This window comes from Pteropus alecto, unplaced genomic scaffold (assembly GCF_000325575.1).
Source record: "Pteropus alecto unplaced genomic scaffold, ASM32557v1 scaffold115, whole genome shotgun sequence".
In the NCBI taxonomy this organism is placed as follows: Eukaryota; Metazoa; Chordata; class Mammalia; order Chiroptera; family Pteropodidae; genus Pteropus; species Pteropus alecto.
In genome coordinates this window covers 2440256-2457939 of record NW_006436814.1, presented here as the reverse complement: position 1 = coordinate 2457939, position 17684 = coordinate 2440256, and the positions used below count along the sequence as shown (strand labels likewise).

At 45.7% G+C, this 17684-nt stretch overlaps 1 protein-coding gene across 1 annotated transcript in view; it reads left to right on the top strand.

Annotated features, from left to right (window-relative positions):
* Positions 1-15058, top strand: part of SMYD3 (SET and MYND domain containing 3) — a 548731-nt gene extending 533673 nt beyond the window's left edge. The window contains exons 11-12 of the mRNA XM_015591285.1: positions 782-890; positions 14737-15058. Of these exons, the coding sequence (XP_015446771.1) occupies positions 782-890; positions 14737-14838 (211 nt within the window). The 3' untranslated portion in view covers positions 14839-15058. The remainder of the gene's footprint in view (positions 1-781; positions 891-14736) is intronic.
* Positions 15059-17684: the final 2626 nt, after the last annotated feature.

Sequence of the window (17684 nt, the reverse complement as noted above, 5' to 3'; positions counted from 1 at the left end):
GGAATGATGCTGCCTCCACGGCAGGAGCTCGGTAGCAGGCGTGGGGGACAGGAGAGGCCAAACCATACACGCGTTACTGAAATGAATCTAATATAATAAATTCTTGTTGGATCAAATCGAAGTAATATCAGGTCTGAAATCTAGCCCTAATTTTTCATTCTTTCACCCCCTGCGACACCCTACTCTATTCCATTATGTGTGAAAAAGGTCTCATATGTATCAAGCCCCTCCTACGTGCAGGACAGCGCGGCGAACACAGATGAGGTGTCTGAATAAAAAGCTCTTTTTAACCGAGTGAGACGACAAGGGCCGATGAGAAAGGTGGACCGTGAGGAGCTCTGTAGCTGAGACAGACAGGGCTTTGCAGTTCACGGGGTGCGGGTGATCTGGATGGGGAACCGGTGGAGCTCCCAGTCGTTTACTTAACAACATGTATGCAGAGCCCACCTCCTGTTCCAAGGCTGCCCGGCCCGGAGCTTCATGGGAGAGCTGGGAGGATGGGACTAGCACCCGACCTCAACCTCTTCTGCCCCCACGTGTAAATGCAGAGGCCCTAACTCCTGTCTCTCTTCTCCAGCGTTCATTGGCGAGGCAATCCGGTCCAGTCCAGGCTTTTTCTCCCCTAATGCGCAGCCATCCTGGGGAGCAGGAGACAGATAACGAGCCCACGGCCCCCAGGACGGCTAAGCTCGCGTCGTCACAGCCGGTGTCTGCCCCACGTCCACGGTCTCCTGCTGATGCTGAGAGCTACTGACACTGTTTGTCATCTGGTTTCTTCCAGGATCTTTTTCCCAGGAAGCCACCCCGTCAGAGGTGTGCAGGTAATGAAAGTTGGCAAGTTGCAGTTGCATCAAGGCATGTTTCCCCAAGCCATGAAGAACCTGAGACTGGTGAGTGCGCGCATGCGCCGCTCGTGTCGCTGCCCTCGGCCTTTTCTGCCTGTCGCTGGGACTCCTTTTTGTGATTGTTGGCAGCTCTACACACGTGTGTCTCATGCACACTCACACACACACACGTGTGCACGCGCACACGTGCCCATAAATATTTAACAGCCAGCTCCGAAAAAAATAACCCATTTGTGATAGTTGCCAATTTCCGCACCATGGTTGATTTTAAACTACCGATATAAAATCAACCAGCTTACAAAAACCCTGAAGATTTCATCATCAGCTCCCGCCAACCGGTGCGAGCTGGGCTCAGAAGCGCAGCGGAGAGGTCCCCCTTCCCCCCGCCCCCCGGCCCTCCCCGGACTCTGCTGGGCCTTTAAGGCCCAGCTCAGATGTCGTTTTCTTCTTGTTCTCCTACAACTCTCTCTTCACTCCGACCCCAGAGCGCTTATCCCACGGCAGGCTGACCGTCTGACGCCCTTCCCCAGGACACTGTGGGGTTGGTGGTTATCTTTGTAACCAGCTCGGCGCCATGCAAGGTCCCTAGGACTTAGGAAGTATCGGCTGTTGGAAGGAGGACGAGGGAGGAAGGGCGGTGCCAGCAGTAAGTGCTGAGAGACAGAGTGGGCGAGCTGGATCAGTGTTGGAATACATCGTTAAAGAGTGACATTTATTTGTCACCCTCTCAATGAGTTTCCTCTGCCCCAGGAGCCCAGGGCGCTCTGCCGTGCTGGCTTTCCCATCCTCGCAGAGCTCCCCCTCACACAAACCATGGCTTCCAAAAGGAGAGCCCAGTGCTCACCTGGTCCAGGCTCCAGCTTCTGTGCAGAGACCTGCTGCAGTGGTCTCAGGGGCAGCACCTGGCACTGTGGCCAGGTCTTCTGGGCCACGATGTCCTTGTCTGCAGAGGAGGTACCGTGGACAGGTCCAGGCCCTGTGTCCGAATCTCGGAAGGCAGGCCAGGGGTCCCATACGTGGGCGGCTATGCATACTGAGATGAGAAAAATGACAGAGCCTAAGGGATTCTCAAAAATGAGATGTTCTAATGCTAATTTCTGTTGACTGCTGGCCATGTTGCCTTTTCCCGACCTCTCATTGAAATCAGCCCACGGGCAACATGAAGGACACTAGGATTCCCGGCGACAGACAACTTTTCTGTTCTTTTCACGTTGTCTGACATCTTTACCTAGACTGATGGAAGGACACCTAGCTATATATTCCAATATCAAGGAAAACTGTCCTTTCTCATTGGGCAAATAGCTGTCAGCCAGTCAAATCAGTGAGACAGATGATCCTTATTGAGGGTCTCCTGTGTTTCGACAGAAAAATAATATGGAGGAAATCTCCCAAGTATATGATGTCACTTGAGAGTAGGTGTTTTATAAGTGATCAAATAAATCCTTTATGTTTATATGGGACTGGAAAGTATATTACTGCTCATCATGGTCTGATCTGGTCCTTGTGACAGCCATATGAGGTCAGTAGGCCAAGCGTTTTCAATTCCATTTGACAATTAAAGAAGTTAAGGGCTTGAGAACATTCAAGAGCTTGTCTAAAGTCAACCAAAGCAGAACCAAGTCTAGTTTGTTCCACTTAATTCAACATTTGTTGATTAAATAAGTTAATCCGAATAAGATCCAGTTTTGTCCTTATAGTTTAATGAGAGAGACAGACATGTGAACAAGACATTAAATCCAGGCTGGAATCCAAGGCCCCGTTTTTCTCTGGACTGGCCCAGTTAAATAGATGAGGCTCTCTAGGAAGACTCAGCATGCAGAAATCCCTTCAGATCTCCTGAGCTCCTGGTGCCAACTCAGAGGAGAATGTGGGAGAGAAATCAGAGGAGATGTAGATCTCTTCTGTTCTTCATGTGAAGCTTAATTATGACAATTGCAGCAGGACTCTCGAAGGAGACATGTAACACCCTCAGCCGCAGAGACAAGCCTGAAGGAACCCAAACAGCCATCTGTGTATGCACCATAGGACAATACGGGCTGGGTAGATGGTGCTAGCCGTCCCCAGCCCTTCTCATGACTCTCATTGATTGTCCTTTTACACCCGTCCTGCCCAGTTCCCTTCTGTCTTCCTTGCATCCTTCTTGTGAAGCTGTCTCACTTCTTCCAGAAGCTTCCCTTGGTAATCATTTTAGCATCTTCTGCTCTTAGAACCAAAGATAAGCCCCAGGACGGGCCCCAACAGCTACCCAATGAAAGATCTTGGAGCAGCATCAGAGAGTCTGCCATGAGGACTGGGACTAAGTCATTGCCTCGCTGTGAACTTCGTTTCTGGCTCCGGAAAAGTCACTATCCCTTGCTGGGTTGGGATTGTCAACAAGAATGCTGATGTGTATCCTCTGCCGTGTCCAGTGGTACAAAGAGCCCTCTGATTTAGAGTCCTAGAGTCCATAAGGTTCAGGTTCCAGTCCCACCATTTATGAATTTTGTGCCTTGAGGTAATTCTTTCAGTCCCTGCAAATATAATTTTCTTATTTTTAAAATGAGGATAATGCCTACTTCATGGAACTATTTTGAGAAGTAAATGAGGTCGTGTGTGAGAGTGTGTTTTGCCAAGTCCCAAGCTTTATGAGACTCTAAAGGAACCCTTGTTCTGATCATTCCTCAGCTACCTGGTCCCTTAGGCACTGTGTTTGTAGTCTGGGGTTGTATGGTAGTCCCTGCTTTGAACAATTATGTTAGGTAACCAAACACGGGTGTGTTCAGTTTCTCCAAGATGAGTGGGAATTCTTCAAGGGACCCCGACTTCTGTACCTTTTGTCGCTCCCGGTGTCACCTAACATAGATACACTCACCCATGTGTACGTGATGGAACACAGAAAGTCCTATCAAATCCATACTTGAACGAATGGGTTTTTTAAATGAATAGAGGACTTTAAAAAACGCCACCTCCCCCCGTTTTTTTCAGTAGTGTATAGTTAATGGACCAGTCATCTCAAGACCTTTGGCGACTGGCCATTCGCTAGCAGAGGGGTGGCCTGAACACATCCATCTCTTTATAAGCTCACCTGTAAGTCTAGGAGCAGATCCGTTTTGTCCTGCAGAAAGCCTTTCGTCCTGAGCCGTCTCGGGACTCAGGTAACCCAGAGAGCGAAAAGCCTTTTGAAACTAATGTTCTCTTTAGACTGGCACCCCTAGGTATTCTTTCTTGTCTTAGAAACCCTGGAAATAATGGGATAAAATAGCTCGAATTAAGGTTTCAAAGGCCGAGTGTGGAACAGAAAAGCTTCAGAATCAGAAATTTGTTATAGATTCAATTAGGCCCCAGCCTCCTCCAGGAAAGGAATCCACTTAGCCCCGCTCTGATTTGGTTTGGGCTCCCATCTCCCCCGGGCTCAGCTGAAATGCTTGTGATCGCCGCCACAGGACCGTCCTGGGTCCTTTCACAGAAAGCCCTCCTGCTCTCTCCTGTCTCTAATCTACTTTCATTTCTTTCCATTTATTTCTTGGAAGAATTTTGTTAGCCACTAATTTGACTTCTTGAACCTCAAGGGCAACTGTCCTCACAGGGCTGCCTTGTCCGTGAGCCCATTTCTTCTCTATGAGCTCTGCATGCCTCTGGCTCCCTTACCCTGGGCCAGATGAGCGGCTCTGTTAGTGCTGCTTTATTGGCTAAAGTCAGGATGGAAAAAGTTGGACTTCTTTCCCTTCGATGACCATTTTTTATTTAGATGTACATTTCGTACATTATGTTGTAATGTCTTCTTCCCTTCTCATCGCATTTTGTTGAAGCATTTTACATTTTGAAGATCTTTTTATCTTTTCTGGGCCTGAATGGGGAATGCAGGCCACGAGCCCCAGTTACTCCTCTCCTTCCTGCACACAGGGGAAGCTCAAAACACAACCACGCTGGTCTCTTGTCTACTACCAGCCTGCACCCTGATTTCCATTCCCACAATGGCTGGTTTGGAGCATGCAGTTCTGTTGTTCCTATTTCTTAATCGGCTACAGTGATTCTTAACCCCTTTGGTCATGTTCTTATTTAGGATTCTGATGATAACCACTGACTCACCAAAGAAAAATGTACAAACACACAACATTTTGTATATTTGATGGGAAAGGGGCTTTGGGGACCACTGAAGCTTCTCCATAGACTCTTCAATGCCCATAACCTCAAGGTCAAAAAGCTCTTCTCTCGTTGCGTAACATCATCCCCTAGTACGGGGCAGATGGGAGGGAGAGAGGGAGGGCAAGAGGGCGTGCAGAAGCGAGAGGCCATAGTCGTCAATAATGCCTTCAAGGAGTCGTTTGGAAGTCCCTAGCTCTATACTTATGAATGTCTCCAAATAGAGAATATTAATTTCAAGAGTATGTTTCAGAACTAAAAAGGGAGACATAAGGGAATGGTCAATAAAATGAAACCGTAGTGATTAAGTCACGTTAAAAGAAATGAGCAGAAATTTACCTCCCAGTCAGGGTAGTTACCAGCAGTAACAAGGAGCCAAGTGGGGAACTGGGACTTCAACCTCCACCTGGCAGGAACAGGTGTCAGCCCTCCATTCTCCTGCTGGGATGTTGGAGGAGGCGAGCAGACCGCAGGTTTAAAAAATTCAGAATCTCATCAGAACACGCATACCATAAGCCAGGAAGATCTCAATTTTAATGGGAAAAAAAAAAGACAGTATATGCCAACTCCAAGATAACAGAGATGTTAGAATTATCTGACAAAGATTTCGAAGCAGCATGTTCATGAAATGCTTCGATGAGCAATTACAAATACCCTCAAAACAAATGCAAAAATAGAGTCTTAGCAAAGAAATAGAAGACATAAAGAAGAAGCAAATAGAAATTTAAGAACTAATAAATACGATTACCAAAATAAATAAAAGTTTAACTACAGAGGACAGAGGACAGAGGAATGATTAAGGAACTTAAAGATAGAACAATAGAAGCTACCTAATCTGAAAAAAAAAAAAAAAAAACCAGAGAGAAAAATGACTTTAAAAAAAAGGCAAAATTGAACAGGGCCTCCGGGACCAATGGGACCGATAACAAAATACGTAATATTAGAGTCTCAGAAGGAGAAAGAAGATAGGGTAGAAAAAAGACTTGAAGAAATAATGGTGGAGGCATCCGAATTGGAAAGGATGAAGTAAAATTATTTCTGTTCACAGATGATGTGACCTTAGATATAGAAACCCCTAAAGATTCCACACTAAACAACAACAACAATAACGACAGCAACAACAACAAACTTGAAACTCATAAACAAATCCAGCAAAGTAGCAGGATATAAAATCAACATGCAAAAATCAGTTGTGTTTCTATATACTGAGTGAACAATCCAAAAGGCAAATTAAGGGAGCCGTTCCATTTACAATAGCATCTAACAGAATAAACTGCTTAGGAATTAACCTAACCAAGGGATGAAAGACTTTTACACTGAAAACTATAATACATTGATGAAAAAAATTAAAGAAGACATAAATAGAATAACATTCACGTTCATGATTAGAAGACTTAATATTATTAAGCTGTCAATACTACCCAAAGCAATCTACAAATTGAGTAGAGTCTCTTTTAAAATCCCAATGCTTTTTTTTTTCCAGAAATAGAAAATTCATTCTAAAATTTATGTGAAACCTCAAGGGGCCCCAGTAGCCAAAACAATCTTGAAAGAGAAAAAAAGAATTGGAGGACTCACACTTTCGGATTTCAAAATTTACTACACACTTACAGTAATCAAAACGGTGCGGTAGAAACATAGAGAAGGCTACACAGACCAATGAAATAGAATAGGGAGCCCAGAAATAAACCTCATGTATATGGTCAAATAATTTTTGACAAAGTTACGAAGGCCACTCAGTGGGCAAGGGACAGTCTCGTCCACCAATGGTGAAGGGAAAACTGGATATCCACATGCAAAAAAATGAAGTTGGACCTTTACATAACGCCATATTAAAAAGTAACTCAATATCAAAGACCTAAATATGAGCTAAAGCTGTAAAATTCTTAGAAGAAAACATAGAGGAAAACTTCATGACATTGGATTTGGCAGTTTCTTGGCTATGACACTAAGGTACAGGCAACAATAATAAAAAATAGATAAATTGGACGTCATTAAAATTAAAAACTCTTGTGCATCAATGGACTCTATCAACAGTAAAAAGCCAACCTACAGAATGGGTCAAAATATTTGTAGATCACATGTCTGGTAAGGGATTAATATCCAGAATAGAGAGAGAACTTCTAAAATTCAACAATATAAAACAACTCAATTCAAAGATGGGCAAAGGACTTGAATAAACATTTCTCCAATATACAAATGGCCAAAAAGCACATGAAAAGATGCTTGACGGCACTAATCATTAGGGAAACACAAATCAAAACAACAATGAGATGCCACTTCTCATTGGGATGGCTATTATACAAAAATAACGAAGGAGAAGGGGAAGGAGAAGCGGGGGAGGGGGATGGGGAAGGGGAAGAACAACACCAGCAAATATTAGTGTGAATTTGGAGAAATTGGAAACTGTGTGCATTACTGATAGAAATGCAAAATTGTGCATCTACGGTGGAAAATAGTATGGTAAGTCCTCAAAAAAAAAGAAAACGTACAATTTCCATTTGGTCCAGCAGTTCCACTTTTGGGTAGATACACAAAAGTATTGAAGCAGGGACTTGCCAATAGCCAAAAGGTGGAAACAGCTTAAATGTGCATGGATGGATGAATGGATAAACAAGACGCGGGAGATACAGACGGATTAACAACAGCAAAGTGAAGCAATCCAGACAGAAAAGAACAAATATCGTATGGTCCCTCTTACATGAGGTACCTAGAGTAATCAAAACCATAGAGACAGAAAGTAAAATAGTGGTTAATGGGGCTGGAGGGGGAGGAGTAAAAGGAGTTATTGTTCAGTAGGTACGGTTTCTATTTGGGGTGATGCAAAAGTTCTGGATGTGGATGGTGATGGGGATGTCCTGGATGTCACTGAACCGTATACTTAAAAATGGTTAAAATGGTAAATTTCATGATCATATGTGTATTTTACTATAATAAAACATTTTTGTAAAATAAATAATAGTAGAAAACTCCCAAAATGTGGCAAAAGACATAAATTGCAAATTCAAGAAGCTTATTGAAGTCAAAACAAGAAAAATCCAAAGAAATCCACACCGAGACTCATCGTAGTCAAACTTTTGAAAACTAAAGACCAGGAAAATACCTTAAAAGCAGAAAATAAAATTCTTGCCTATCAGGGGAAAACAATTTGAATTCAATTACAGTGATTTTCTCATCAGAAATCACGGAGGCCAGGCAAAAGTGACACATTTTTCAAAAACTGCAAAAAAAAAGTCAACCCAAAAATCTACATTCAGCAAAAATATCCTTCAGTAATGAAGGGGAAGTCAAAACATCTCAGATGAAGGAAAACGAAGTGAACTTGTCACCAGCAGACCTAGTCTAAAAGGATGGCTAAAAGAATTCTCTAAACAGAAAGGAAACGATAAAAGGAAGGAATCTTGGAACATCAGAAAGAAAGAAAGAACGTGGTAAACAAAGAATATGGGCAAGTAAAACAGACTTTTCTTCTCTTCTCAAGGTTTTTAGATTGACAGTTGAAGCAAAAATTGTAACACTCTCTGATGTGGCTTTAAATGTACACAGTGGAAATATTTAGGACAATTATATGCCACATAGGGGAGGGTAAAAGGCAGAAAGGAAAGGAAAGTTTCTCGAACTGGTAAAATGACAACACCAGTCGAGTGTGATAAGTTATGTGTGTATAATGTAAGAGCAACCACCGAGAAAGCTATTCAAAGGGATACACTCAAAAGCATTACAGGATGGAATTTTTTTTTTTTTTAATTAAACAACCCACAAGAAATACAAGGGAAAAAATAGAAAATGAAAATAAAATGGCAAACTTAAACCCTAATATATTAATACCTACATTAATTATGTATATGGTCTATGTACAAAAGTAAATTCTCTAAATAATCAATTAAATGAAAGAGATTAGTAGAACATATTTTTTTAAATGACCCAACTATATGCCAACTAACGGAAAGTCACTTTAAATACCATGATATATATAAGTGGGTTGAAAATAAAAGGATGGAGAAAGATGAAAACAGGATTAATCAAAAGAAAGCTGCAGTGGCTATATTAATATCAGATGAAGTAGACTTAAGAGCAAAGAACATTTTACCAGAGACAGAGAGGGGCATTTTAAAATAAAGAAAAGGGTCAATACCAAGAAGACGTAGCAATCTTAAATATATATGCACCAAACAACCCAGTCGCAAAATCTGTGTGGGGGCGGGGGGGGAGGGGCAGGACCGTTAGAACCAAAAGGAGAACCAGACGACAGACTCGTGGATACGACAGGGGCTGGGGACGTCAGCGTCCCTCTGTCAGCAACTGACAGGAAATCCGCGAAGATGTAGAATGTAGCAACCCCATCAACAAACAGGACCTGATTGACATTTATAAAATAGCAGAGTACATGTTCTTTCCAAGTGCCCACAGAACATATACCGAAATAGACCATATTCTGAGCTGGAAAACTAGTCTTAATAAATGTAAAAGGAGTTGAGTCATACCAAGTAAATTTTCTGACCACAGTGGAATTAAATTAGAAATCAATTCCACCATATTGGGAAACAAAACCAATCGACACCGCTGAGACTTGGTTTGCCCCTAGAATTTATTTACTGAGTCCAATCTCCTCACTACTCATTTGAGGCTCAGGGAGGAGACACGACTTCTTCGGGGCCTCCCAGGTGCTCAATAAATATTCGCTGGATTGGTTAGTTAAACATAGCAACCCCACAGCAACTTTTTTACCAGGATAGCTACTACCCCAGGAAGAAGTCACAGACCCGAGCTCACCATGTCTGCAGCCCTTTCAGAGGTCCCCTGGGCCGTGCTGGTCCCTCCCACGCTGGACACCTCAGCACCTTACATCCCCCTTTGTCACACACTGTCCTAGCTGTGCCAGGGCTCTTCCCAGAGTAAGACCAAGTCTTACGCATAACAGCTGCTCAGACGACGTTTAGTGATCAAGTGTTTCAATGGTCTCTTTAAGGACATTTTGCTTTGCGGGAGGGGCTTGTGCGGAGATGTGCAGGGTGCAGAGCAAAGCGGGGTCGGCGCCCAAATGGGCTGCCACAGGCTTTGGGCTCTTCCGTCGCCCACTGTGAGGGCTGCTGTGGCTCTTTGCTTCCTGTGCTGTAGGGCTGGCTTCTTACGCTTCCTTTTTTGGTTGCTCCAGGCCACCACCCCTCCTCCTCCATGCCACTTGCTTCCTGAGATGGGCAGAATAAGGACAGTTGCTTGCATTTTTCCCTTCTGTGATCTGATTCCAGAGGGTCTTATCATGCATACATTTCTTTTCCATCTGATTTTATGTCCATATTTAAATCATGCTTGGGGAAGTCATTTATCGGGTTCCCTCAGGCTCATGGTAGAGAGTATATGAGATCTTTGGTCAGCTTAATATATTTGTATTAAAAATTAATAAGAAAGCTATATATTTGTAACCTTAAATCAAAATTTGATTTAATTCATTTTATTTAATATACAACCACAATTCTAAAATTACTTTTTAAAAACATGTGATGAGATTGAAATCAGTTCTGGGACCCTATCTTTATTCCTGAGTGAACCGTGGCTGTCATGTGGCAGACAATCTGTGCTGCCATTTCTCGTGTGACATTTAGAGTCAGTACACGGGTGCAGCAACCACCTCAGAGGCTTCAAATGAGTCCTCTGTGGAAGATTATGTGCAGGCTTGTTTTAAATGCTACCATTAAAAAAATAAAATTTAATGGAAAGAGATAAGCTTCTCCCAGCACAAGCCAGCTCCGATTTTATATTTCCTTAATCTGTTTTATGTAGTGCTACAGGAAATTAAACCAAAATCGTCCTCTCTGGGGCGCACATGTGTGGCAGTTGGGAGGAGCCAAGAGAAGGGAGACAGAGCTACAGGGAATAGTTGCTCTGGTTTGTCAGAGATTTATTGTAACTCTCTATTTTGGGGGGGACCTCCTCATGTTCCTGCTGGGGGGAAGAGCCGTGGCCGCCGTGGAGAGCCAGCCCGGGCCCACGGCCCCACAGGGCTCGCTTACTGCATGCCTGCTCCCCCCCTCCTCCGGTGACATCTACGCCCAGATGCCGTCCAGGACAAGGACCAGATGTCCTCCGTCATCAGGTCTGGGGTTCGGCTTACTGTCTGCTCCGCATGACACATCATTCACACACACTCACAGGACCGTCACTGACATATTTTGCACATCGCCAAATCTTACTTCTTTTTTTCCTTATCTTTCTCTCCTTTTCTCTCCCACCCTGTCCGTCACTCGGAGAAAATGACAGGGTTTACTGGTTCATCATATCTGCATTTAGTTTTACCTTCTAGATTTTTTGTCAGTCTCTTTAAATAGGTCCTCTGCCTCCAGCTACCCTCATTTCCGCCCCGCTTCTGGCCACCCCCATGGATAAGATCTTCAGTCATAATATCTCAAATCCTACACACACACATCCAGGGGCTGCCTCCTGCCCTACCTTCACTTCCTGTACTGTACTCTCCACCAGATAGGTGAACACAGGACAGCATCAGCAGCATCTTAACCAGGAAGACCCATTGGGCCCTCGGTGTATCTCAGAAGCCACATCTAGGAGACCCTCCAGTCCCTCCCCTTAGTCCCTGCAGGCTGTTCGCTGGTCGAGGCTGCACAGTGCAGTCCTGGAGTGAACACCGAGAGCCAAGTACTCGCCTGGGCCAGCCTCTCAGGCCAAACAGGAGGCCTCTGGACCAGATGGTCATCGTGGCCCATCCATTAGGAAGCAGGCAGGGAGACGAGGAGGTGAGGCCTGGGCAGACCCTTCCAGACGGTGGCTCTGCAGTTCCAGAAAGGCTGGGGACTGGACGCCTCCTGCTGATACTCAGGCACTTGCCCTGCTGTAGGACGAGCAGGTCTGTCCCTTTAATGCCAACGAAGACTCTGGATCAGCCACAGTTAACTTTGGCTCCTGAGGAGCAGACCTTATTCTTAAAGATGGAAGCAGAGCGAGTGTGACATCATCAGATGGGAGGTTACCATGTTTGAAAACGCACAGCTCAGCCTTACCTTGTCAGAGCGCTACAAAGATCACTTCATGGTTTGGTCTCTGAGTCAGATCACTGAGGAGCACAGATCCTTCTCCCGGTGAGGAACTTGGAGAAATACAACCAGGAGGGCAAACAGAAGCTAGTGTGAAAGTTCTTGTGAGAAACAAGGCCAGGGCCCCGCCCAGCAGAGGGCATGCGTGGCGGCCGCGAGGGAGACGAGCCCTTGCAGACAGGCCCGGCCCTTCCCTAGACTACCCGTGTGGGGCAGTGTGGCTGGTCATTGCTCTTTCTGCAGAGAGCTTTCCAGGCAGTGCTTCCGGCTTATTCGTCTTTCTTATTCATCTTCCTTTGCCAGATCACACGTACATCTGGCCCTGTGCTGAGCAGAAGGGAAGAGAATGTCTAAGCCCGCTTTCCCACGAAGAAAGAGCATTTCCCAGGAAGGACTTGAGGCATCTCTCTGATCTCTTTTTATAGTTGTGCTCACACATTAGATGTCCAGACTGATGGAGGACCCAGGACAGTGCCCCAGGGGAAGGAAGGGTAGAGGGAGAATAAAGCATGAGACATTTGTTCCCCAAATGGCATCAAACGCTTGTTTTTGATCTTCAGCCCAGAGAGATCTCACAGAGCATGGCCACCTGCAAGGTGTGGGCTGCTCCCAACAACTCCTCACTCCAAGATCTGCAGCCCGGGACTTGCTTGCAGATACCGTACGCCCGCGAGGCAGGCCCACTCTCGTTAATAAGAAACGAATCCCCACCAGCCAGAATCTCAACACCAGGCACCTCCTGGGTTTTCCGGCTGGGATGTCAAGGGTGGGGGGCCCGCTGTGAGGTCTCTTCCAGGCTGGGGGACCAGGATCTGAGGTGGTGGGCCTTTCTTTTCCTTTCTCTTTTTTCTCTCTCAAAGCGAAATCTAAACGCCATCTGCCTGCCTGTTCTCCTTCACTCTAGCCTCAAGGGAACATTTTCAAGAAGCAGAAAAGCAGCCAGGGACACAAGCTGAAGGCACTGGTACATCTGAGCACCTTGCTTCTCTGGTTTCTCCTCTGTAGAATGAAGGGCTCATGCCCCCCAAGGTGCTTCTCAGCTCCAGTCTCTATGACTTTAAAGATGTTTAAAGATGTCTCACCTTAGGAATTTGCCTTCAGCAAATACTCAGCAAAGGCAACAAAGCCCTATGCTGAAAGATCACCTCTTATCATGACAAAAAGTTGGAAGGATCTAAATTTCCAACATAAACATGATGGGATTAATGGTACTCAGCCATTCAAATGGTAGCTGTATTGGCTGTAAATTAACATTGACTGATAAATCGTTGTTATTGTTTGCTGAGAGCGTACTTATCAGTTGTTCTTGGCCCTCAGGGCAATTAGACTCTCTGGGGCCCAAACCTCACCCCCAGAAGGCAGGCTTCAGAGGCTCTCCTGTAGGGTCTCTTTTGAAGCTCCCTGGTTGTCAGTACTGTGCAGCCAAGGCTGAGAGCCACAGTACTGTGTGCCAGGTACTTTTTGGGTACTGAAAAGCCACCAGAGTGATGTCTCTACCTGTCTCCTGAAGACACATCGCATCGAGTACAGTGGGTCTGATGCCTCTCACTTCGCTCAGCGCCCCCATTTGCACGTTGCAGGAGGATACTGTTTGTCTCTAATTTATTTATTGTGAAAAACACCTTTGGGGGGTTTCTAGTGATTTATTGCTTCATAACAAACCATCCCAAAACTTACCAGAGTATACCTACCACCACGTCATTGGGCTCACAGATTATTTGGGTCAGGAATTCAAACAGATCACAATAAGAATGGCTTGCCTCTTTCCACGCCGTCTGGGGTTCCAGCTGGGCAGACCGGAAACTGGCTGTCTTCTGCCTGGTGGCTGGAATCATCTGGAGGCTTCTTTATGCACATTTCTGGTGTCTAGACTATGCTGTCTGGAAAGACGGGCTCAGCTAGGACCGTCGGCCAAGGACCTACACGCGGCCCGTCCGCGTGGCTTGGGCTCCCTCACAGCATGGAGGCTCATGAACCAGGAAGAGGCCGCGTGGCCTCTTTTGTTAGCCGTGGGAGGCGATGCCCCTCCTCCCATCGTACTCTGTCATCGAAGCGGTCACGAGCTATCCAGATTTCAGAAATATTTTACAGGTAGAATTGATGCTTTCGTGATAGATCGAACATAGAGAACGAAGGCGAGAATCGTCAAAATACCCGTGCTATAATGTCATATGACATAACAAGAACACAAAAATGTATGTCCGTGACAATAACAGTGCATGTACATGAGAATCGAATGCATCTTAAGGTGGGAGGGGCATGATATTTCATCATTAATATTAATTATTTTACTAACTCTTCTTGAACCTCTGTAACTACCCACCAAACCTATGTACTGACAGTCCCTGAAGACCGTGGCTCGATTCCGGGCCCCGGCATGCCTCAAGTCTCGAGTCTGCTTTCCAGGCACCACATTAAAAACATCGTGCCCATCTCTGGTAAAAAACACTGATAAAAATCAATGTTTTCATATTTGCTTCCAAGCAACAAAGTTAATGTCCATTTTGACAAGAAGCAGAATTTTCAGACGTTATCTTTACTATTTGTGTTAAATGACATTTGTATCTACTATTCACTTCCGAATACATCCCCAACACAAGTTTTATCCTGAATCCTCACCCGGCTTGGAGAACCACCGCACCCCGGACCCGGGCCTCAGGGGAAGATGAGAAGTGGGCGGGGCCCCACGGGGCTCTAATCTGTCTTCTGTCTTTTCCCGTTAGGCTTTTGATATTATGAGAGTGACACACGGCAGAGAGCACAGCCTGATCGAAGATCTGATCCTACTCTTGGAAGAATGCGACGCCAACATAAGAGCATCCTAAGTGAGCCAGACAGGCAGGAGGACGGCCTCTGCCTCGACTGAACGCCTTACCGAGATCACACGCTCTGCGCTGCGTTTGCCGTGTGACCCGCCCCTGTCGGAAATGCTGTTCTGTGTTTATGTAGGTAAATAAGGTGGACATATGGTTTGCAAACCACAAGACTCATTAGTTGTAGAGAAGCACGATTATAATAAATATTTAAAAATTCGGTTGAAAAATGCCATCTGGTAATTGTTTTCTTTGCTTACTCATTGGTAATTTTAATGTTTAAGATATCAACTTTAAAGATAGAAAATCCTATTACAGGCGTGACCATAACATCCTCTTTGGATATGTGAAGGGATAAATGGATAAAAATCAATGTTTTCATATTTGCTTCCAAGCAACAAAGTTAATATCCATTTTGACAAGAAGCAGAATTTTCAGACATTATCTTTACTATTTGCGTTAAATGATATTTGTATCTACTATTCACTTCCGAATATATCCCTAACACAAGTTTTATCCTGAATCCTAGAAAGTAGTCATTTTAGGTGTTATTAGAGGATAGGGAATCTTAGTGGAAAAGAAAAAAAAAAAAAGGTTTTTCAGACGTCTCATGGCTCTTCGTGTAACTCATTCTGAACGTTTTATAAGCCTTTGTGTATGTGATGCTTTTTTTCTCTCTATTTCCTACGTCTGTGGTTTGACCACATGATCCCCATAGCACGAAGCTCCGTTACTCCGCAGAAAGCAGAGCTCTGTCGTTCTAGCTCAAATCAGACTGGCTTCGCTTCCTTTTCTTGTCTGTTCTTTCCCAATTCTGTGGCCTGCTTTTCCACCTTTCTGCTTTATATAAATACAGAAAACCTTTCCTTTTCCTCCAGCCAAACAAAAAGGTAAATGCCTTCTCGGCTCAGTGACCATGTGTGCAGTTTTGTGCTCCTGCTCAGTTGGGACTTAGAGTCTCCGAAGCCCTTGGATCTCTGCAGCCGAAAGCAGAGCCTCTTGGCAGCCTCACCGTATTTTACAAGCGAGAAAACAAGATGCAGGGCATGATGGGAGAATCCAGAGTGGCGACTCATGTGCCCTCCATCTGGTTCAGGAGCTCTCCCCACTCTCACGGGGATAGGGGGGCCGCGAGGCCGCCAGTCACGTGGCTGCACTGCGGCAGGTGGCACCGTCAGAATGACACGTGGACATCTGGTCGAGCCAGAGGGAACCGAAGGGACCAGCCTCATTTTGCAGCTGACCAAGCTGATGACTGGAAACTGGAGTCCGCCTGCCGAACACGCCCGGTGAGCACTCCGATCGTGGGGACCTGCGTGACGTCCTGCAGGCTGGGGAGCTCTACGGCCTTTCCATGCGCTCGCTTCGGCTTGAGCACCGCCTGTCAAGTGTCAGGCACATCCATCCGTGGGCACACAGCATCCCCAGGAACCACAGCAGCACGACGCGGGAGGTGTTCCAAGGCCACTCGATCAGTAAGGGAACCGGCCTGGAGCAGGTGCTCCGGGGCCTCGTGACTTACCGAGCGGCTTTAAGAGAGGGGCGTGATCTCGGTCTTTCTGAGACCAGTTCTACCCAGTTCAACAAATAGGTATTGAATGTTACTGCGTTTTTAGGAAAAAGAGAATCAAAGACCAAATAAGACATGCCCACGGTCTGGTATAACATTTGTATCAGGTTTTACCGTATAACAAACACTACCCCCAAATGACCTGAGTGAATTTTGTTCACGATTTGCTGTGTCCGCAGGCTGGGCTGGAGCGTTCTTCAGGGTTGGCCCGGGCTCCACATGTCTCTGCCCCTGCAAATCCTGTCACAGGACGTGGGAACGTGGAGAGGATGACACGTGGCCATTTGCCATAGCAAAGCGCAGCGGCCCTCAAGCTCTTTGGGTCGTGGGGAACATTTAGTGAATTTGGTGAAATCCATGGCCCTTCTTTGTAGAAAAACAGATACATCTGAACAGTTTGCTGTTAGGATCTGGGATTCTTGGACTCCCTCTGGCCTATCAATGGACTCCCTGGGGTCTTTCATCTAATGAAAAGAAGACTTGCTACCTTTCAAAAACGCTGGTGGCAATTATATTGGTTCCTCGTTTTAAATTCATTAGGAAAAGAAAAGTCGTAACAGAAGGTAGAGAGAGTGTTACACGCCAGATGAGCAGAGTTCACCGATAGAACCCTGTGTTTGCCAATTTTCTGAATGAAATTGATCCGTCAGCGATGATCCTGGATTAAGAGATTTGCTTTCACGCCTCCTAGAGAAAGTACATGGGCTTTTAAATCCCTCTCGGCTGCTTCTCGTTTTCTGAGGAAAGGACCCTCATGTGGGGGAGAGGCGTAGCAGGCATCAACTTTTAATGGAAAGCAAACATTCGAGCCACGGTAAACATTTACAGCAGGATAATTTTGGGGAAGAGGAAAGGGGATAGAGAACGTAAGTTAAAATTCACGTCACCGGCGGCTGACGATTTATTGCCGCCCCAGCCTCCACGACGGCTGTTTCACTGATCCACGGGCATCATAGCGGCAGCCTTTTCTCTCATCAGTAACTTGACGCCATTAGTTGCTCCTCTGGGATGAGAACACATTTAAACTGAAAATGTACATGCTGGGCATAATTTATAGCCGTGCCATGTGAATGCTAAGAGTGGGGGAGAGGGAGGCTGCCTGGGACGCCTGCTCAGCCTGGGAGCACGGGACAGGTTTCCGCTAGCCAGGCCAGAGCTCTGGGTGGGCAGAGAGGCCGGCCATACCCTGCTGCAGCCAGCCAGGCAGCCACGAACCACAGAGCCCCTCAATCGAGCGTCGCTGTGGGGATGGAAGTTCCATACGCGGGAGCCCGCCCCTGAGTTATGT